Source organism: Numida meleagris, chromosome 3, assembly GCF_002078875.1.
Source record: "Numida meleagris isolate 19003 breed g44 Domestic line chromosome 3, NumMel1.0, whole genome shotgun sequence".
Lineage (NCBI taxonomy): Eukaryota > Metazoa > Chordata > Aves > Galliformes > Numididae > Numida > Numida meleagris.
The window spans coordinates 39,390,606-39,413,303 of NC_034411.1; the positions used below are offsets into that span (position 1 = coordinate 39,390,606).

General features: G+C 34.7%; 1 protein-coding gene across 2 annotated transcripts in view; it reads left to right on the forward strand.

The window, feature by feature from the left end:
• SIPA1L2 (signal induced proliferation associated 1 like 2) overlaps positions 1–22,698 on the forward strand; it is a 145,351-nt gene that overhangs the window by 64,096 nt on the left and 58,557 nt on the right. For both annotated transcript variants that reach the window (XM_021391453.1, XM_021391454.1), the window contains exons 5-9: positions 1,500–1,688; positions 8,281–8,455; positions 12,402–12,505; positions 19,106–19,263; positions 20,217–20,793. In XM_021391453.1, coding sequence (XP_021247128.1) covers positions 1,500–1,688; positions 8,281–8,455; positions 12,402–12,505; positions 19,106–19,263; positions 20,217–20,793 — 1,203 coding nt within the window. The remainder of the gene's footprint in view (positions 1–1,499; positions 1,689–8,280; positions 8,456–12,401; positions 12,506–19,105; positions 19,264–20,216; positions 20,794–22,698) is intronic.

The following is a 22,698-nucleotide window of genomic DNA, read 5'->3' on the forward strand; positions in this document are numbered from 1 at the left end:
GTTACTTCTTAGTGGAACTATTTTATTGTATTCTAAGTTAATAAGTTAATTACTTTAAGTGGAAGAATAGCTTTCATTATTCTTATTGTGGAAGGGCATTTCTCATAATTTTTGTTTCAAATCAATTTGTGTCTCTTCCAAAAGTAATTTATTTATGGCAGCAACTAGATTTAGTGAGAACTATTGGTGATAGGTGGATGGTTGGTCTGGGTGATCTTGTAGGTTTTTTCTAGCCTTGGTGATTCTATGATTCTAGATCTGATTTGTATAAAAATATACAATGTTATTATCCCTAGGACTGCTGCTTTTTATTACTATTAAAACACATTCCTTGTATCTCTGGGCTCATGAATAAAGGAAACAGTTTGCAAACATATGTAGAAACAGATTAATTTTTTTTTAGGCTAGTTCTTTCCTTCATTGTCAAAAAAGATGTGTCTCTGTATGCAGAGGGGTGATTCAGCTGACTCACTTCAGTTATATCTCTTTTTGCCAATAAAGAAAAGGTAGCATGATTTAAAAAATGGGTGGATAAGATGAATGAAGGTGCCATTATCCATGGCTTACTTTGTCTGTCCAACCTCACATTCAGCTACTGTGTTTCCTAGAGTAATATGACATTAAAATTAACAATTTTTAGCTTTCTTGGTGTTTTTAATTTTTTTTCTTTTTTGGAAAAATAAATCTTAAGAATTGAAATAAGTTAATGAGGTCATCAGCAAATTTCTTTAAACAAAATAAAGAGTCATCCCGGTTAGAGAAGACCTGTAAGATCACCATGTCCAGCCATCAGCTTGACTTACTGCGTCTCATCACTAAACTGTTTCATTTATTGCCATGTTTTCATGTCTCTTAAGTATCTCCAGAGATGTGGACTCCATCACTGCCCTAGGCAGCATCTTTCAACACTTGACCAACCTCTCCATAAAGAAATTCTTCCGAATGTCCAATCTAAATCTGGCCTGGTGCAACTTGAGACTGCATCCATGTGTCCTGTCACTTGTCACCTAAGAAAAGAGCCTGGCACTCTTCTTGCTGCAACCTCTTTTGACATAGTTGTAGAAACAATGAGATCTCCCCTCAGGTTCCTTTTCTCCAGATTAAACAACCTCAGTTTCTTCCATTGCTCCACTTAAGTTCTTGTATTCTGTTCCCTCCACCAGCTTCATTGCTCTTCACTGCATGCTCTGGAGCCATTCAGTATCCCTCTTGTTTTAAGGACTCAAAACTGAACACAATATTTGAGGTGTGAACTCACCAGTGCCACATATGAAGGGACAATCACTTCTCCTGTACTGTTGGCTATAAATACAGAACTGAGATAATAAGAGCCCGTGTCCTCTTTTAAAGTTATTTAGAGATCTTTTTACTGGTTTAATAAAGTGAATACAAGGATATTTTTCTTCGTGCTTTGTTCCATGCTTTTTGTAAAACCTGAAGATATTATCTAAAAATCTTTCTAGTATTATAATTAAAAATGTTTTGTACCTTTATTGCAGCTTACTACACTTAGAGGAGCAATTTTAGAAGATGCTATACCATCTACTGCAAGGCATGGCACAGCAAGAGGTCTGCCTCTCAAAGAAGTGCTAGAATATGTAATACCAGAGCTGAGCATTCAGTGCCTGAGGCAAGCATCCAACTCACCCAAAGTACCTGAACAGCTGCTTAAATTGGATGAGCAAGGGGTATGTAGCGTATGACTTTTATTTAAAGATTATTCATTTAGAATGTTTTTTTTGTGGTAGGGATTTAAAATATTTTTGGATTTGTAATGCAAATCAGTCATGTTCTTAATTTTGGCAGTATTTACTCATAGCTCTGCATTTCCATTGACAAAATGAGGTTAACTTTTCTCAGCAAATTATTTTTAAAAATATGCTGCAGCTTAGGAAAAAAAGATTAGAATCATAGGACTGCTCAGGTTAGACTATAGTGATTCTCTTTAGACCAGTGAGTGGGAGAAAGATTATAACTAAACTCCTAGTGTCTGTAATGAGTTACTTCCATGATCTTTTTTTGCCCTTTACTGTGTACAAATGCTGAATGCAAATTAAAATACTTCTAATATGTTTTATTAATACTGCTTACAGGTAAGGGCGCAAAAGAATATAACATATTATATCTCTACATCTAAAGTTTTTTTTCTTTTAATGCTAATTTTCTGATTAACTTACAGTAGGCGTAGTAGAATAGAATGCTTCTGGGTTTCCAACAATGTAAATTGTGATTAAGACTATGTAATGAGTTAACTGCACCAGCAATGAAATATTCACATGCTTAAATTTTGAGAGAAAAAGGGCGAAGTTTATTGTGTTCAGTGAAGTGAATCTACCTCATTAGAAGCTTGTAGGTAAATTCACAGCTTCTGAGTAATTTGGAAGGGCAGGTTTATGGAGGATTTCATTCAAGTGTTAAAAAGTTGTTTTATTTTTATTTAAAGTAAAGATTACACTTTCTATGCAAAAGTCAATATCTGTTGAAGCTGATGAATCCTATTGTTTATAACAGTGATATAAGTATTTTCTTATGCTCATCCAGTTTCAAATATGGTGATTGTGTCAAACATACTGGTGTCTACCAATCTTTTCCTGTGACTCTAACAGTTGCTCAAAGCAAAGTAAAGGTAGAGAGAGGAGTATTTCTTTTTGGTTTGGAATATTAAGCTAGTTTTGTATGCATGTTTTATTGCTTTCGTTTGTTGTAATCTTTGAAGAGAACTTCTAATTAGAAATTAATTCTGTCCAGTGTCCCTATTTTTCATTGTTTTTGTCCGTGCTTCTGGTAAAACAACATAAAGGAAATCGGTAGCGCTCTGTTCTGAATACAAGAATTCTTGATCTCCTGTTACTCGAACAGGAAATCCTGAGAGCTCCAGAATGAATTAAATTCATCAAATAAACAATATTCACTTCTTAGAGGGGCCGGATGGTCTAGACAGCATAGAGTACTTCCTTATTTGACTTCAGTGGGATATTTCCCAAACTCACAAAGAGTATTTCCCAAAAAATGGATAAGGAGATTAGTCACTTCAGTGGACAGTGTAGTTCCAAACATCGGCTCTTAATTTTGAGAAAAAGTGGTTCATAGTACTTCTTTTTATTCTTAGTGCTCGGTTCTGAAAATTCAATCTTGCTTTCAAATTGATTGTTACCATGCAAAATGTAATATTAATGTATTTTATATACTGCTTATTATGGAATAATTACTTAGATATAAGCAGAAAGCTGTGTATAGAACCGGCATGAGATCCATTTATGCTTTTAATCCTCTTATGTTCTTCATGCTTTCAGTTTATTAATCAAGCAAATATAGAAAGAGTTCTGCTTGGTAGCTGAAAGTGACAAGTGGCTGAAATGTCATGAATTTAAAAATACAAATTGTGATCTAGAGGTTTAGTACTGTCACCAGAAAAATATTAATTTTGTGTAACAGTGTATTAAATGTTTGCATAGTTCTTCAGCATACTAAAGACTCTTTCAGTGTTATGAAACAGGTAGTGAAAGAAATCAGTAGTTCCAGTGAAATCTAATGTGGGTTGTGGAGAAAGCGTGGCTAAAACATTGTCCTTAAAATGACAGTAGAAAGTAGATGCAAATTGTATGGTTGACCTGATTTGAGAATGTAAGTAGTTCCCAATTATTCTGACATGTGATCAGTGTTAGATTTGACTGCAAATTTACAGGAAAATTTGTTAATTTATCTACAAGCTGGACAGGATTTCTTTTCTCTTTAATTCTGCTCCACGTTTCTACTAATGGTTTATTGTATATATACTTTTTTATATCACTCACATCACACTGTGAATGTTCACTTCTGTGTAGAAATAAGGCTTAAGATCACAAAAAGCCCTAAGAAAATAGGAGCTTCTAATGCAGTGGTATTTTATTGCCAGTGAGGTTCCTTGGCAGAAAAACTCTGAAATCTGCACATAGTAAAAGTCATCAAGTTGTTGTCTTCTTGAATAGTATAGATTCTTTATCACGTAACAAGACACCAAGGTTCAGTAATGAGTGATTCTGACTTAAAGTGGTCATTTTGAGGAGTTCTATGCACATTTAATAAAGATCACACAAAATGTTTACTAAAGTATCTAAATATACTTAGACATTATTTTCTGATGTCATGTTATTAAATTGTTCTCAATTACACTGAACACAACAATTCTTATTTAGAAATCATGAAATCAGAACCATGTCTGAAATTAGTTAGACTTGTATAAGCATGGAATGCCATTCCTAAACTGGCAATCTTCAGTTATTTTAAGTATTTTGATATCTTGATGTTTTCACATCAGTTAAATGGCCCACATAAGAATGTAAGATGCTTCCAAAACTCATTTACCTATTTCTTTCTGAGGCATTGCCTAAAGGTACCTTGATTTCTGCCTCTGCACTGGCCCAATGATTCTGAGCTGAGTTACTTTGCTTTAATCTACTAATCTTGTATTATGAGTGCTCCTAGTGCAGAGATAGGAGGCTCAAATTATTGCAAGTGTACTTGCAGCTGCTGTTTTGTTAACGAATAGTGGTATTGGTAGAATCAACTTTGTACGTGATTGCTTAGAGTTTACTGTACTTGTCCATGAAGTGAATACCCAGGATTAATTGCTTCGTGGGCCAGGTAGTTTTAGATCTTTGTCTTTACTGTTTCTGAAGGAGAGTGTTTTAACCTTGAAATGACAAGATGTTTGGGAGGATAGAGATATACTTCACTTCTGTTTGGAATTATACTAATGATTCAGTATCTAATTCAAGAATGGCTCATCTTGGAAAGGATGAAGGAGCATGACTGTGTATTTCTAGGCTGTATGTTTTACCCAAGCAGTTCCCTAACTTGCCATTCACTTATTTGCCACTACTATTGCAAAGTCAAGGAAATTAACTTAAATTCCCTGTGGTTTAAATTAAAGTATTAGACACTGAGCTGGGGTAGAGATGGCAACGTGCTCACAAGCAATTTCGTTCTCTGATGAAAAGTGTCAAGTAATAGTGCTGCTTCCTATAATCTGATGTTTATATGAGCAGTTATTCCAATTTCTTCCATTAAGGGTTCCTGCTAGTTTTACACTGAATAAATAGTTTCCAGTGTGCAGTCTGAAATATTTTATTAGCTACCTAACTCACCCCAGGCACTCTTTCAATGTGGAGATCAGTCAAGGAGGCATTCTGGATGGATAGTATATATGGCAATCAAAAGGAAATGGCAAGAGCAGACTGGGATCTAAACCCTGCCATTCCCCAGAGGTTAGGGGTCTAACTTAGGCACCTCCAGTAGTGTACACATCTGTACCCTGAATCTTCTTTTATTTCATGTGATGATCCATTCTATTTCAAACTTTGGTACAGTTCCTATTTAATCTGTGCTCTGTGTGGCCCAGGTGCAATGTTGATGCAGTGTCGTTCCTCATTCCTGTCGTTACTGAGCCTGTATATGTTCTATATTCCTTACTGATCGCTGGTTAATGACCTCCAGTCAGAATACGTAGAGAGGACACAAGGACTCACCCCTACAAAAAGCAGTTATCAAATGGGGAGGATGGACTGGGGCTCACCAGAGTGGGGAAAAGGCTGCCATTGTATATTATTACAGTTCGTTGTGTACTAGTAGACCAAATTCTGTAGTGTGCTTTTACATGTATATAGATCTGCTGAAATCACTGAGCTAGGCCTGTTTATACAAGGTAAAATGGGAATAAATTGCCCCACTGATTCCTTAACTTCATTATACAAAATGAACTTCAGCCCAGTTGATGTTTTGAAGGGTTTTGCTATTGATTTCAATAGTCTTGCATTATCTTAGTACTTCATTTCAATACTTTACCTTTGATGCATGAGGTCCATAGTGCCTGTAGCCTTCACTAATTTGGACTTCTTTAGGATATTCTATATATTGGTTGTGCATGAAGGTAAATATTTAAACCAAGAATGCTGTCAAGTTAGACCCTGAATTTCATGGGAGAAAAAGAACATCAATTTTAAAATCATGACACACAAAAGACTAGGTTAGCAAAAGCATAGTAAGAGCTTCTATTCCATCAGGGTGATATGGGTAGTTGTAGGTGTTTTTGTTTGTTCTATTTGATGCCTTATGTAGAACTCTCCATGTAAAATGGAGAAATGCTATGAGGGCATTGCGAGCACCCTCATTAAGTTTGCAGACAACACCAAGCTGGCAGGAAGTGTCGATCTGCCTGGGGGTAATGAGGCCCTGAAGAGAGATCTGGACAAGCTGTATCTCTGGGCTGAAGCCAATGGGATGAGGTTCAACAAGACCAAGTGCCGGGTCCTGCACTTTGGCCACAACAATCTCAGGCAACACTACAGGCTTGGGGCAGAGTGGCTGGAAGGTTGTGTGGAGGAGACGGACCTGGGGGTATTGGTTGATGCTCGGCTGGGCATGAGCCAGCAGTGTGCCCAGGTGGCCAAGAAGGCCAATGGCATCCTGGCTTGTATCCGAAACAGTGTTGCCAGTAGGAGTAGTGAGGTCATTGTCCCTCTGTACTTGGCCTTGGTGAGGCCGCACCTCGAGTACTGTGTCCAGTTTTGCAGTCTTGCAGTTCCCTCACTGCAAGAAAGGCACTGAGGCCCTGGAACGTGTTCAGAGGAGGGCGATGAAGCTGGTGAGGGATCTGGAGCACAGGCCTTATGAGGAGCGGCTGAGGGAGCTGGGATTGATCAGTCTGGAAAAGAGGAGGCTCAGGGGAGACCTTATCGCTCTCTATAACTACCTGAAGGGAGGTTGTAGTGAGCTGGGGGTCAGCCTCTTCTCTCTTGTAACTAGTGACAGGATGAGGGGGAATGGCCTCAAGTTGCACCAGGGGAGATTTAGGGTGGACATTAGGAAATTCTACTTTTCTGAAAGAGTGGTGAGGCGCTGGAACGGGCTGCCCAGGGAGGTGGTTGAGTCACCGTCCCTGGAGGTGTTCAAGAAACATTTAGATACAGTGTTGAGAGACATGGTTTAGTGGGGTTATTGGTGGTAGGTGGATGGTTGGACTGGATGATCTTGTAGGTCTTTTCCAATCTAGCTAATTCTATGATCCTATGACTTATTGAAGTAGGAAAGTTAAGGAATATTTGAAGTTTGGAATTATATTTCTTATGCTTTTTCTTGTGTATATGTGTGTTTCCTTGATTCAGTCTTTTAGTGTTTCAATTTTACATCTTTTCCTAGAAATTGCTGTGATAAAACATCAGTGCAGTAGTATGTCTGTGAATATAATATACTTAACAACATAGACTGTTTTACAAATGACTAAGGTGAAGGAGACCGTTCTTGTCACCTTTTATCTAATGTGAAAGACTGTATAAATATAATTGCTATTTTGGACGCTAATCCTGAAGTTTGATTAGATGTCTGAACATCTGGAGAGTTGAGTAGTGTGTATATATAGGCAGATGTCTTAAGGGAATCTGGTGTAGCGGATGCTCTCTGTCAGTTTATGAAGCTCTACTAGTTGTCAGTTAAGAATAGTAGGACTAATGCATTCACACAGAGGTTTCCAATTTGTCATTTTAATTATGCATAAAAGCTAAGAAAACAGGACAATACTCCAGTCAAGAAATAATTGTCTTTATATTACTATTCTAGTGTTGAGAATCACTTGTTTAAGAAAACTCTTCAACTGCAATCTGGTTTCTAGCTTGCTGTATGTTGTTCTTAATACAGCTTGTATTTACATGTTACAATCCTTGAAAACAGGGAATATCTGGTTGTTGTTTAAACATTTGATTTTATTGTTCAATAAATTTTTTGTCCACTCCATAAAGCAGAAATTATTGTTCTGAGAGTCTGTTCTATATTGCCTTGTGGGAAGCGCATTTTCTGAATGGCTGCTGATATGTAATTAGAAGGTTATGGAGGGGGAAGTTCACGTATAGGGAATAGTTCGACTGAATCTTAGAAAGTAGGAATAAACACACCTTGTTTTCAACCTGATACAGAAGACAAATACACAAAATTTACCTGTTAAAATTCTAAGACTATAGCATGCACTAGAGGTTGTGCTTCAATAGATCACTAAGTCAAAAGTCATCTTGTACTGTTTTTAGCTGTTTGAGTAGTGACAGTCTGGTTTTCTTTCAAGATATTTGTTTACTTTTTGCTTTATATGGTGTCTTCATTTCTCAAATCAGAACACGCAGTTTTTCATTTTCAAATATTTTCTGCTAGACATTAACAGTGTCAATATTATAATTTTTATTCATACTAATGAATAAAACTAATGATTTCCTTTGCTTCTGTAATTTTTTTTCTTTCTTTCTTTATATATTTCAGCTGAGTTTTCAACATAAGATCGGTATCCTTTACTGCAAAGCAGGCCAAAGCACAGAAGAGGAAATGTATAACAATGAGATGGCAGGACCAGCTTTCGAAGAGTTCCTTGATCTGCTGGGCCAGAGAGTACGGCTAAAAGGGTTTAGTAAATACAGGGCTCAGCTAGATAATAAAAGTAAGTTATGTTTCTGACCTATGGCAGGAACTGCAGTTCTCCAGTTAATCTTCTGCAAATATTGTTTTATCTTTTCATTGTCACATCTTTGGATTTTGATTAGTAACGTTATATGGTAGATAAGGAAGATGAAGTATATTAGAGCATGTGTCATGCCTTGCCTGAAAGGTATGACATTGGTAGAACTGAAATAAACTTATTTCATTTACTGTACTTAGTTAAAATGATATTGAGTATAGGATTTTTCGATGCCTTTTAGAATTCCCCAGTTACATTTTAACATCTTATCCTTAAAAAGGCAAAATAAAGACTTATGAGTTTAGAAACATGGAGTCATGAAAAGGGAGTATTTTCCTTATTTCACCTTAATTGTGCTTCAGTTTAACCAGCATATATATTGATACTTATGAGGCACAATCAAGATTTCTCAAATGCTGCGTTCTATTAGTAGCGTTGGCCTATCATAATATATTCCTACTGTTTGCAACCAACATAATGGAATTTAGAGAGTACACAAAGATAGAGTATTTGATTTTATATCAATTGCAAAATGCTGTCTTAATTATCTTTTATTTTTTAATATAAAGGCAAAAGTATTACTACTATCATATTTATACTGGAGTATACATTGATCTGACTGCCTGAATGTTCAGAATAGTAAAATAATTTCATCCCTAGTAACCATACTTTTGGTAGACATAATATTTGTCTAATGCTACTTGCTCAGTTTTTGTAGGGCTTGCATTTACTAAGTTTTTCATTTCTCAAATGCTTGTATTTTTTATTTTTCTTGTCTATTAATTTAATACTTTGATCATTCCTTATGGGATGTAGAATGCTGTGGTAGGTTGATTGTGGCTGGCCAGTGAGTCCCCACCTAATTGCTCACTTGTCTCTCAGTGGGAGGGGTGCAGAATCAGAAGGGCAAAAGTGAGAAGAACTCATGATCTGAGATAGATGGTGTAATAAGTTATAGATTAAAATCCAAAACCACACAAAATTGCAAAATAAACCCAACACCCAAGCAATGCACAAGCAATCGATTACATCTCCCATCAGCACACTGCTGCTCAGCCACTTTCTGAGTAACAGCTCTCCTGGGAAAACTCCCTCCACTCCAGTTGTACTGTAAAATATGACATTATGTTGTATCGAATATGCCTTTGGTTAATTCAAGTCATCTGTTCCTGCTATATCCCCTCCCAAGCCTTCTCCTAGGGTGAGGGGATGGACAAAGTAAGAAACAGAGAAGATCCTGATGTTATGCAACACTTCTTTGGTCGCATATAGAAAACATGGCACCATGTAGATATGTATGAAGAAAGTTAACTTCACATCTAGACACAGACCAGATGTGAAAAACATGGAATATTAACTATAAATTCTTCTTTTCCTTTCTTGAGTATTTGTAATGTCTCCCAATTCTGAATTCGAAGATCAAGGAATGAGGAAGTTTGAGGAAACTTTACTGATTCAATGCTATATAATTAGTGTATTGTATATTTTAAAGCATATTAATCAACTAGAAATGAGGAATTAAAATACTATTACTGGAAGATTACAAATGAGAATATTTTCAGTCTTTAATTCTGTTACTTTTTCAGTAATTTGGATTTTATGTGCATTTCATTTCTTCAAATCTTTAAAGAGAGAAGTGATGTTGAAAGAAATTGAAGAAATGTTACAATTCTGTTTATATGCAGTTATTTAAGACCAGTAGTGCCGTCTCATTTGGTAAAAATGCTTATCTGCACAAAAGCAGAAATGCTTCATTACTCAAAGAAATGTAGCTGTTTTTTTCCCTAAATTTGTGAAATAAAACAAGTATTCAGAAAACAGTGAGGTGCAAAAAAATGGTAGTTCAGGTATGCTGCTTGCTAAAATTGTTAGAGAAAAGTTTGTAGTAGCAGCCATTCTGTAAATTCAGTCAGAGAGGTTCTTAGGAGGTGTTCAGTAGACCATCTGCTGAGTTAGAAAATTTTGGCTTACTTAATGTAAGGGAATGAATTTCAAAAGAAAAACGTTATTGCTCATTTCCAAAGTTGAAGTACTAAATTTAAAGCTTTTGATTAAGTAGGATGTTGTGTGACAAGAACATTTTTTTTTTAAGGAAAAAAAATCTGCTTTTCTGTATTAAAAGTATTTAAAAGGGATTATTTTGTGCTATATCTATTCACGACACTTTGTCCATATTTAGTTGTAAAATAACTTGGGGACTAGAGTTGCCAAGCTCAGTGTAGTTTTAGCAGATATTTACATTGCAAATGTAGCTGACTTCCCCCTTATACATCTTCCAAACTTTGTCTAAAGTGACATGGAAAGTTTATAATGAAATCAATTTCCTCAAAGATTTTAAAATAGAGGAATACAATAATAGTTGCTTTTTTAAGTAAAATTTAAATAAGAAACTGAAGCGGAAATTATGCTCCCTATTTGTTATGAAACTAATTCACACTGTGTGAATGTTAATGAACTTAATTTTAATTTGTGCAAACATAACTGATTAAGCCAATTGTAATATGAGTGTAAAAATTACAAACACTTAAATACTTTCAAATCTAGGGCTGTTATATCTACACTGTAGATATACAGTGTAGTTACTGCTGAATTTTACACTGAAGAATATGTTACAGCAGATTCTCTACAACAGATAGTGTAAGAAAACATTCAGGTGGGTTTAGAATGGCCTCAAGTTGAACCAGGGAAGATTCAGGTTGGACATAAGGAAAAATTTGTTCTCTAGGTGGTCAGGCACTGAAGTGGGCTGCCCAAGGAGGTGATTGAGTCACCATCCCTGGAGGTATTCAAGGAATGTTTAGATGTTGTACTAAGGGACGTGGTTTAGTGATGAAATATTGGTGGTAGGTGGCTGGTTGTAGTGAATGATCTTGGAGGACTTTTCCAACCTTGGTGATTCTATGAATATCTCCAGAAAAGAAGACTCCACAGCTTCTCTGGGCAGCCTGATGCAGTGCACTGACAACCTCAAAGAAAAGAAATTTTTCCTCGTGTTCATATGAAGCTTCTTACGGTCCAGTTTGTGCCCATTGCTCCTTCTCCTGGTGCTGGGCTCCACCAAAAGACCCTGCCCCTTCCTACCCTTTAAATATTTATAAGTATTCATAAATGCAACATACAGTCACTATTTAAAAAGTAAATAAACACTATGTAAAAGAATGCTAGAGAATGCTTATTACTGTGAAAGATGTACAATTATATAAAAGAAATATTTTTGAACTTTGAAAAAGGGAAAAAAATTTTGAAAACTGCCTTGACAGTGTAGAGTGTTCCCAGCTTCTTGCTTTGAAGGTAATTAGTCGTACCTAGGTAATCCAGACATCAAAGTGAATAACAAAAATTAACTTCTGACTACAAAGTAAATCCCATCTAATTTGCTGTAAACATTCTGAAATGTGAACTGTATTTCTAAACAGCCTAAATAAAAATTCATATCTGATATGAAGTGTTTATGAATAATTTTTAAAACTCTGGAAATTCCCAACAAAATTATTTTTACATCATACTACAATATATTATGTACATACTGTGTTTTAAAAATGTCTGATCTGCAGTATGTGTTTTATTGTGAGATTTAAGTGTCATTGCCAGTAGTTTGATTTTGGTAAAGAATGAGATTAGTCAGTTGTCTTTATTAAGATTTTAAATAATAATATGTATATTATTAAAAAATTTACTTAAGTATTTGTTCTTTTTTCCCCATGAAATATTGAGATCTTACAGCATTTTCTCATATATTCAAAATTAGTTCATCTCATATATGGAAATCTCTTAGGTCAACTTCTTGCAGAATTCATCTGTCATAGCATGAAGTTATAGAGTAAATCTTTAGCTGATGCAAATTGTTTTTATTCTATTGAGTGGTGTCCTAGAAAGTCATATGAATGCTGTATTTTACTGACCTTCTTATGATTAAATTCATTTTCAGCTGATTCAACAGGAACTCATTCCCTCTATACTACTTACAAAGATTATGAGTTAATGTTTCATGTATCAACAATGCTTCCATACATGCCCAATAACAGGCAGCAGGTATGTTACTTACCATTTTTACATAATTTTATTTTATAGATATTTGACCCAGAGTTACTGCTTTTTTAAATAATACTGGTTTTAATTGAGCTGAATTGTTTTTATACCAAGTATGTCTCATAATATCATGATTATGTTGCTTTTTATTTTTCAAATCAAATGATTTTATGTCTTTATACTTCATTAACTCATTCTCTAACCTGCTTTTCACAGTGCTATTGCACAGTGTAGTTGCCCATGGTCAGTCAATTATTTTCAATTTTGAGTTGGTTTATATCTTACATATGTTTTAAATGTTGCATGGAATAAAGCTTGGGAATAGTCTTATGGTAAAAAATGTGCATGTGATAAGATTTCTGAATGATTCTACTTTGTGCTGCAGAGCTTAAAATGCTTATTGATGCATCAGCTTAATACTGAATGCCTAATTGTATCCTTCAATGGGTCTGCTTGTGAAGACAGAAAACTGCAGTGTACTTATTTCTGCACAATTCTCTTTGTTTACCTGATAATTCAAAATATCTTTAAAGCATTAAGGATGGCTAAACAATTGCACAGCAACCAAAGTGTGCACCGATAAGGTTATTCTGTCTTGCCTGTCTCAGATATTTCTTGTGACCAGATAAAAAACTACAAGCACATTTGGTATAATATATCAACATTAAAACTATATTTAACAGTAGAATTACTCATAGTTCAGTCTACTGATAGTTTCTAACTTTCTACACTACTACTCTTCATTTCTCTAACTCTGCAGGAGTAAATGTAGGATTTATTTATTTATAGAATATTATTATCTCCTTGTAGTGCAAGATATAAAGATGTCAGTAATTTTAGAGGGCTGTCATGAAATAAAGATGCTATCTCATTTTTCCTTTGTGAGCAGTGTGCGGAAGTTGTGGTTAGTTATTGTTAAACCATATGATTTGCACCTTTTGTGTTTGCCCTATCAATAGGTCTTGTGGAAGGAAAGAGATGTATCAAGGCAGCAACAAAAAATGCCAGAAAACAATTAAAATTCTTAATGTAGGATAAATGAAGTTGGAAATGGTAGGAAGTATGTAACATGATTCAAGTAGTCAGTACATAATGTTCTGAACTCTTTAAAGAACAGTTTCATCTAAACAGTTAAGACAACTGAATTTTACTCTATTACGACCAGGATTTAGATGTGGTTTAAAGAAACTACGTTAGGAATAAAAATATAAAAATTATTTATCATGTGAATAATATGAACGTTTAGACAAATCATGTCTGGAAGTGTGTGCCTTTCAGAGGACAGAATGTTCAGCTGCTTCACACACTCAGGTGTGACAGTAGCTAGTAATCAAGATACAGAATTGTCATCACCAGTTGCTCCACTTCTCTGTATTTTCAGTTATTACTATATAGGATTAATTTAGTAAGCACACTAGGAGCTTTGTGTCTGTAATATCTCATAATGGTTTAATTCTTATTTCAAGTGTTTGCTTTGATTTGCACATAAGAATACTTTGCTTTTACATATTTGTAAAATAGTTCAAGTTTTCCTATGATACTGTACATTTTCAATACTAACTTGAAGGCTGAGGTTCTGAAGTCCTGTGAAACAAGCCAAAAGCATTGTTGTATTTCAATTTATCTCTCTATATATTTATTTGCAAGAACTTTACAAGTTAGCAAGGCACAGATGCAGAAAGAGTAGTAGAAAATTTCTGAAAATACTGACCTGGAAAGTACATGTAAATTGGAAAAACGATACACTTTATTATGATATAATGCACTGAATGAGCTTGACTTAAAGGAAAAAGTAAATATTTTTGTAGTTAATCACAGGCACTGACAGTAAATATGACCTTATTTGGAGTTTACTACTTTCATCATCTTTCATGACTTTCCCTTGTTTGTGAGAAGAGGATATCCTTTTGACTTGAACTGCTCATTTTCACAATTGTTTGCGGTTTGTCAGCTTTACTGCTGTGCTGCTCAGCTGCTCCCGGTTCCTGTCCTTTCACTTCTTCTTTTACTTTCCTTACATTCTTGTCATTTCCTTATGTGTCTTTCTTTATAAACAGGTGCCTACTTTTGTAAATAACAACATTTTAACTCCATGGTTTTCCCCAGCAACAAACACTCCTTTCCCACAGTGTTTTAGTAAGCACTCACCCTCACTTTAACAGGTTCAGTATTTAGTAGAAGCATCATGTTGTTATTCATTGCTTTCTTGAGATCAAAATAAGATGGCAGTTTTCCAAGCTTGAGTACGATGCCTACATTATTTTTAGGTGCTGGGATCCAGTACTATTTGCACAGCATGGACACTGTATTAATGAAATATGACAAGTTCACCCAAATGACCAGAATTTAGCCAGCCTTAATGTTAAAAAATATCTATAATCATTATTAAATATTATTCCATCTCCGTATAGATCCAAAATGAATACTATGAAAAAATTATCAACAGTTTTAACCTAGCTGTCGCAAACTAGGTTAAAATTGGATTAGGTCTTCTTCCTTGAGACATTTTAGATGCTGAAGACCACAAATGCAGTTGCATCAGTTCTGCTCAAGACAAAGACACTTAGTAACAGGTGCTGTGGAATGCAAATGTTGTTGGTCTCTCTGGGAGTCCTCACACTAATTCTACATAGCCAAAGAAGGGGAATTTTTTAGGGATTATGGTAATTTTCCTTTTGGATTCTAATAGCAATGAAGTCCCCCATTCAGTAGGTACTTTTTATTAGCATATTGTCTATGTATTGGCAATGAGGTGATTGCACCCTCTCCCGATGTCCTTTGTTTGATAATGACTGAACAAAATTCTGGATCACTCCTCACCCATTTAGAAATGAGACCTTCGATGAGCAAGCACCGAGCTTTTCTTAGATTCCAAATACCTGTCAGCCAAAACCAGGCCACACCAGAACTGTTTGTTGCTTCTTCCAGGACATAACTACGCCCTGCTTGGTCACTGATCAGGACATCCCTCTAGTTTTAGAGCCAGCAGGAGATCCAAAAACCAAGGTAATATTCACTGTGGCTGCAACGTAGGCCGAGAACTTCCAGGTCAGCTGCTCCTTCCCTAGGACAGAAAAGACTGCCAGCCCTGGTGTGGCCGGTTCCTTTTCCTTTAGTGGCCTTTTCTTCAAGTCATGGTTTAAGGCATTCTCCTTTAAACTTTACCTTTGCAAAGTCCCTTTCCAAATCATTCCTTTGCAGTTTTCCCATTCACACATTTCAATCTGCCTGTGTACACATAACAAGAGCTGAACAATCCAAATCAATTCAAACAATCAGTTTTCACCAGGTTTAATGAAAACTTGAAACAGATATGCAAGAGTGAAATGAACTTTTTGAATTTAACCTGCTGCTAAAATGTTTGAGATAACCAAACATGCTTATGTCAAACTTTTTTTCACCAGATCTGATGAAATATCTTTTGATATTATTTCTGGTTTTGGAACAGATTAATGACAGAGATTAAAATGAATATCTTTTAAAGCCGTTTATTTTAGAAATGTGCTAAAAGAAGTTTGAAAATTTTTTTTACTCCTGGAATTTAATTGAAAGAGGAGTATTTTTTCACTACAGTTACAACAAGAATACCTTGTTGTTTCTCAATTTGACTAGGTAAATAAAGTTCTGCACAGATGGGTAGATACTGATGGCTGTGCATAGCCTGTAAATGTCCTAAGTTTCATGACAGTTAATACTTTGCCTCAGAGATGCATATCTGAAAATTAAGAATTGTGTATTCTAGTTAAAATCTCAAAGGTAATGTAATTGTTATTTGATATAAATACTTCTAATTAAATGGATTCTGCTTTTCTAACATATTTTCCTTGCTGAACTCCCCTTTGTGTGTCTTGTATTCCCAAATAAAATTTTGCTGGTTTCCTGTTGGCTGCCTATCGTACTTGACTGGGTTCATTTTTAAATTCTACCATGCCAGTTTATATTGATACTGGAATGATGTCAGAGTGTTTGGTATCTCCTTACTGTAAGTAATTCTCTGTAATCTGTGCACCCTGTTGAGAGTTCCTATTGTGCTCTGCATTGGCATGAGAATCTTTAGAGTATGTTAGAAAGGCAGAAGGGTGAGGGGGTGAGGAAAAGGAAAGAAAATAACACATGAGCAGACCTCAAAATGGGAGAGGATGCAGAAACTGAGAACCTAGGGGTATGGGAGGAAAAAAAAAAAGGATGTGAAAGTTGGGAGGGAAATATAAGTTATAGAATAGAAACTAGAGAGTTTCTTACAACTCTTTTTGCTTATTTCAGTTTCTTTCAATTCCTCTTTCATTTTCAGTATGCTATCCTTAATTCACATTTTTCAGGGAAGTATGAGTTCCTTCCTTCTCCATTCAATACTTCATTTTCCTATTCCTTTATCCTATCCAGAGCACTTCTTTCCATCTTCCAGATCACCCCAGTTTTTCTCTTCCCTTCCTACTTCCTTGCATTTTGATTCTCTGTGGACAGACATATGACTGTGCTTTGCCTTTGCATTGTGTTAATGTTCACTGCCCACTTATGCATGATACTTATTTACAATATAGTGATATGCTGATTTTATTTAAAAATATTGAAGAAGTCACTAAGATTTCAGCAAGCTTGGTAAGGTTCTTAAAAATGATGACTTCCTGTTTATAATTCTTGTGCCTCTTAATGTTTTAAGCTCTTGAAACAGTAGTCTAGGCATAGGATATGTGAACTGCCATCATTTTGTAAAGGATTTTTTTATAGTACAATTTCAAACATTTCTAAAACTTGTGTCTTAGCAAGAGACTTGCGTAAGCAACCTATGGCAGCATGCAGAATCTCTTAGAGTTCTACAAAAGGAGAAAATATTCTTGAAAACAGTGATTGTCTTGAGAAATAAATATAATTTTAAACAGGATATGATTTTTTATTTTTTGTAATTTTTAATTTTCTGCAGAAAAGTATAGGCAGAGGCATGAGACATTTTCTGTAGCAAGAAAGAATAAATGGCCAGATTTAATTACATAATGAAAGCAGAAATGAATCACCTCGTACCTTGTAATTGGGAAGCGTCTTAGAAATTTTACTGCAGTGTGAATTCCAACCTGTGAGATGATAATAACCTCTTTAACATTAACTTCTGCTTCACTACTATGATCTAAATGTATGGTTCACTAGCTCAACAAATTAAAATATACCTGACACACTTATTTCTGTGATAAGTTCCATGTAGTGAGTTTATAGCATAATTTGTGTGCAACAGGATGCACATTGTAACTTGTTCAAATAGGCAGTTATGTTCACTTTGATCTTAAAAATCTGAAAATATGACCAAGTCACGTGATTTAAGCAAATGTTATTTTCTGTTCTAATATATGTATTAAAGTTTCATCATCAGAAGTCTTGCCTAAAACAGTACAGATATACTAGTGCTCTAAAACTGTGGCTTTGGCACTTCTCACTGCCTTAGGGAGACATCATGAAAAATACTTACGGGTATTTTTGTTGATAGCTGAAATACTAACTTTTAATGGAACAGAATAAATTAAAACAAACAATTTTTAAAAAGAGATTGTATTCTGTAAAATCAGTTTTATATGAAAAAAATTTCTGTGCTCTGTCAGCTCATATACTTTTTAGTTACATGAGAGCTGAGGTAAGACTTTAAGAGTCTGTATGCCATTAATTAGCCGTGCAAGGTCCTTGGCAGACTATTTACATCCTAGCCTGTACCAGACTACTTGTTTGCATCTAGTAATATAAATTGATAAAGAAAGTTATTTTAAAAAAAAAAAAAAAAAAGAAAGAAAGAGAAAAAAAAAAAAGAAAGAAAGAAAAAGGAAGTGTTAGTATATCACACTAACGTGAAGAAAGTGAATATAATTGTACTGTGGTTTTGGTGGTGAGAGAAATAGTGCCTTCTTGCTGAATGTTTTGTAGTTTTTAATTTTTAGTCTGTAGTAATCATTTAATGCATTAAATTATTCCTTAAGTGTATTTTGATGGTAAAAAAAAAAAAAGTGAGCTACTGGTTATCGGAATTAGTTATGAATTAATAAATGAGTTTCTAATAGCTATTGTTTCTCCATGAGTATTCTGTCTTGGCTCTGTTGAAGTATGCAGCTGTATAAAGTTGGTGATGAGTACTCATGATAACCTATTTTTAAAAAGTTAGTGTTGTTCTTAATTTGATGATCTTATATAAAACTGCAATATGGAAGAGGAAATCGTACTGAGACAGAAAAGCTGTGTTATGCTTTCTGTATAAAGACCGATATTAAGCTCTAAAAGGGAAACTGATTTTAATTAATATTCTGATACACTAAAGTAAGAGAAATATTTTTTTCCTGTAGAATAAGAGAGAAGTGAACTGAAACTATGCACAACTAGTGTGGAGATGTAGAAAATCTCATTAGTATTTTTGTGAACTTAATCCAGTTGTATTTTTTTTCCATCTTTTTTACAGTTCAGCTCGATATCCTTTATTTCTAGCTATCCAAAATATGATTAATTGAAAGTTTATTTCTGGAAAAAAAATAAATATCATTTATTTTTCTTTTATTTTGTTTGCTGAAATGAAGAAATCATGATTTATTTAATTTTTAATAACTAATTTTTCAATGCATGTTTCTTGTCTAGCTGCTAAGGAAAAGGCATATAGGAAATGATATAGTTACCATTGTCTTCCAAGAGCCAGGAGCACTTCCTTTTACTCCAAAAAATATTCGTTCCCACTTTCAACATGTGTTTGTCATAGTCAAAGTGCATAATCCTTGCACTGAAAATGTGTGCTATAGGTGAGTAGAGCTTAATAACTGTTTGTTTGCTTCTAAGAATACGATGGAACTGCCTTTTCTAACCTTTTTATGTTTCCTAGAGATATTATGTATATAGCTTTAAGATTTATACTTTATTTTACAAGTTTTAAACCCCAGTGTTTCCCTTGCACATATCTAGAATAACTGTGCACAATCTGTAAGATTTAAATGATTTTGCGGAGAACTCTGGGTTTTGATTTATGAGCACAAAAAGGGCTACAAGTTAGTGAAAATAAGATTTGCTATCATAGCAATAGAAATTAGTTCAGAATTTGTATTGCACATTTCCTTTTTCAAAGTAGGAAAATGATTTTAAATAAAGATTTTAGAATGCTGTTAATGTGTATGAGTCCTTTACATTTTGCTGTGAACTTTCCCTATTAAAATTTGCAGATATTAAGAAATTTTATGAATTTAGTATTGACAGTGCTCCCATTATAGACAGTTTGGCCCTGATACCTTTTCTGTCTTCACATCTTAGCATTGCAAGATGTCTGAGGATTGAAATCAACTCTATTTGTATTTATATTTTTCTTAGTTCTAATGAAATTACATGAAAACTGAAAATTATAAATTTAAATTAAAAAAAAAGTTTTAAAAATGCTTATATCTCATATATATACCTTGCAAAGAATTTATAAACTTATTCCATTAACGAAAGGAGTCACTGGCACCATAAGAATTCGTACTTGCTAATCTTTGTGTTAGTAAGATACATTCACGATGTCATGTATTTAGAGAAAAAAGACATTTTTAAAACAAATTACTAAATAAGTTTTCTTTGTGTCTAAAATATCTGAAAATTTTCATTTTGAAACTAAACTTGTCTTTGTAACTAGACTGCACAGATCACTGCTTGTTTTCTGAGATTTTATTGTTTTGTTTTGTTTTTTAAGGAATTAACCATTGCGTTTTTTTCTTTCTGTTTCTAGTGTTGGTGTTTCAAGATCAAAAGATGTACCTCCATTCGGTCCACCCATTCCCAAAGGAGTAACTTTCCCCAAATCAGCAGTCTTTAGGGACTTTCTTTTAGCCAAAGTTATTAATGCTGAAAATGCAGCACATAAATCAGAAAAATTTCGAGCCATGGCCACAAGGACACGTCAAGAATACTTGAAAGATCTGGCAGAAAACTTTGTTACCACAGCTACAGTGGATACTTCAGCAAAATTTAGCTTTATTACTTTAGGGGCAAAAAAAAAGGAGAAAGTGAAACCAAGGAAAGATGCCCATTTATTCAGTGTTGGAGCAATTATGTGGAATGTAATTGCACGAGATTTCGGCCAGTCTGCTGACATTGAATGTCTGATTGGAATCTCCAATGAATTTATCATGCTGATTGAAAAGGAATCAAAAAATGTTGTGTTTAACTGCTCCTGCAGGGACGTTATAGGATGGACATCTGGATTAATGAGCATCAAAATATTTTATGAAAGAGGAGAATGTATTCTTCTGTCTGCAGCGGATAATTGTGCAGAAGACATCAGAGAAATTGTTCAAAGACTCGAAGTAAGTACAATTACTAAACTGGAATCCTGAAATTATTATGAAGAGTTGCTTGTCTACAACTCCGTTGAGATATAATTAAAAATGTCCTCTGTTTGTACTTCAGTACCGTTTTCAGTCTTCAGAGCATTACAAAAAGTAATCCTCGCATAGCATAGAGATAAGTTATCAAACCATTTTCAGGGATAAGAAAACAAATACCAATATTTGATAGACTTCTTGAGGCTATGGATGATTTGAATATTGAAATCAGTACTGAAAGGCTAATTTTTTCCTTCCCTTGCCAATTGTCAACTCACACCTTTACAGGTAGAAATATACCATAATTTAAAAATACACAAAATCTTAAGTGTATGAAATATACTCTCTTGGATTTAAAAAAAAAAAAAAAAAAACAGTGTGAACCGTAGCAGAAAAAATGTGTAAGTGCTTCTGCTGATTTGCTTTTTCTATACTAAGCAACTACAGGGAGTGAAGAAAGCTGGACCTAATAATGACAGTTTTTACAGCTGACTGGATAAGGATTTTCAGATACTTATGAGCCTGTTAGCTAACTGTCCTGTAACTACTGCAGTCAGTATGAGAGAACTGACTGGAACTCCAAAGTGAAACTGCTGATGCATCTCCTTCATGTGGTTACACTTTGCTCCTTTGATCTTAATTTAAGTGCACTAGATGGTGTCAGCTTTGTTTATATTAAAAAGGCTTGTACTGAATAGAATTCTGTATGCTTACCATTTTCATGCTGGATTGCAGCTGATGTTGCAGGGCTTCTCTAGTTCTACATTTACATGTGGCACTGCATGATATTCTACTCTAAATAGTCATCTCATGAAGGCCTTTAGACTCTTTTTCACTATTATCTTTTTCATCGGGACATTCAGCTTCTCTTTCCTTGCACAGATATTTTCCTTCTGAAAAATAGTGTATGCTTAGTCCGCTTCTGTTATATATTCCTGAATGGACAACATAAATTTCCACCTACTTAACACAGGTGGAAAAATGGTTCAGATTTCTAGTGAAAACTTCCACTGTCAGCAGTCATGACAATTTCCTTCACTGTTCTTCATTTCTTCAGTTTTACAAAACATGCAAACATACCAGCCTCTGTGGATAGATCCTTATTATAAAGTCGCTGAAAACAAAATTGTTATCTGTATGCTATGATAACACAGAGATAATTGTCGCCACAGTTTCAGCTTTTAATTTGAACGGTCTTCTGTTTTATTACGAAGTAAACACCTGTCACAGTAATATTTGCTTAACTTACTCGAATACTTCCTCTTTATGACAAGATTTTGGGTTAAATATTGTCAAATAGGCCTTTAAGCCTCAGAAGTTTTGCATCAGTTATTGCCAAGATAACCTGAACGTTACCTTCAGATAGCTATTTTAATGAACTTTGGCCTCCTTCTCTCTTTCACTTCCACCTATACAGCTTTCACTTGCTTAAAAAGATAACTGTCATACTTTTTTGTAATGTTTTTTTCCATCTTCTCTTTTCTTCATATTTTCTTCTTTTCCTTTGCTTCTTCCCCTATTTTGAAAGCTGCATGTTATAATTAGTCATTTTATGAAGCTGAATGTTCCTTATCTATATTAGAATCATAGAATCATAGAATTAGCTAGGTTGGAAAAGACCTACAAGATCATCCAGTCCAACCATCCACCTACCACCAGTAGCCCCACTAAACCATGTCTCTCAACGCTATGTGTAAATGTTTCTTGTATTTTTGTATAGAAGCTCAGAGATGGCATTTAAAACCACTAAAAAGCATTTAAAACTGTTTCAACACTTCATAAATATACTTTAAAACCCTTCTAATTGACTCAGAACACATCTAAGGTCAACAACCACACGTGCTAAGCTTGAAAGCTCAGTGACAAAATAGCAAGCTTCACTGACCA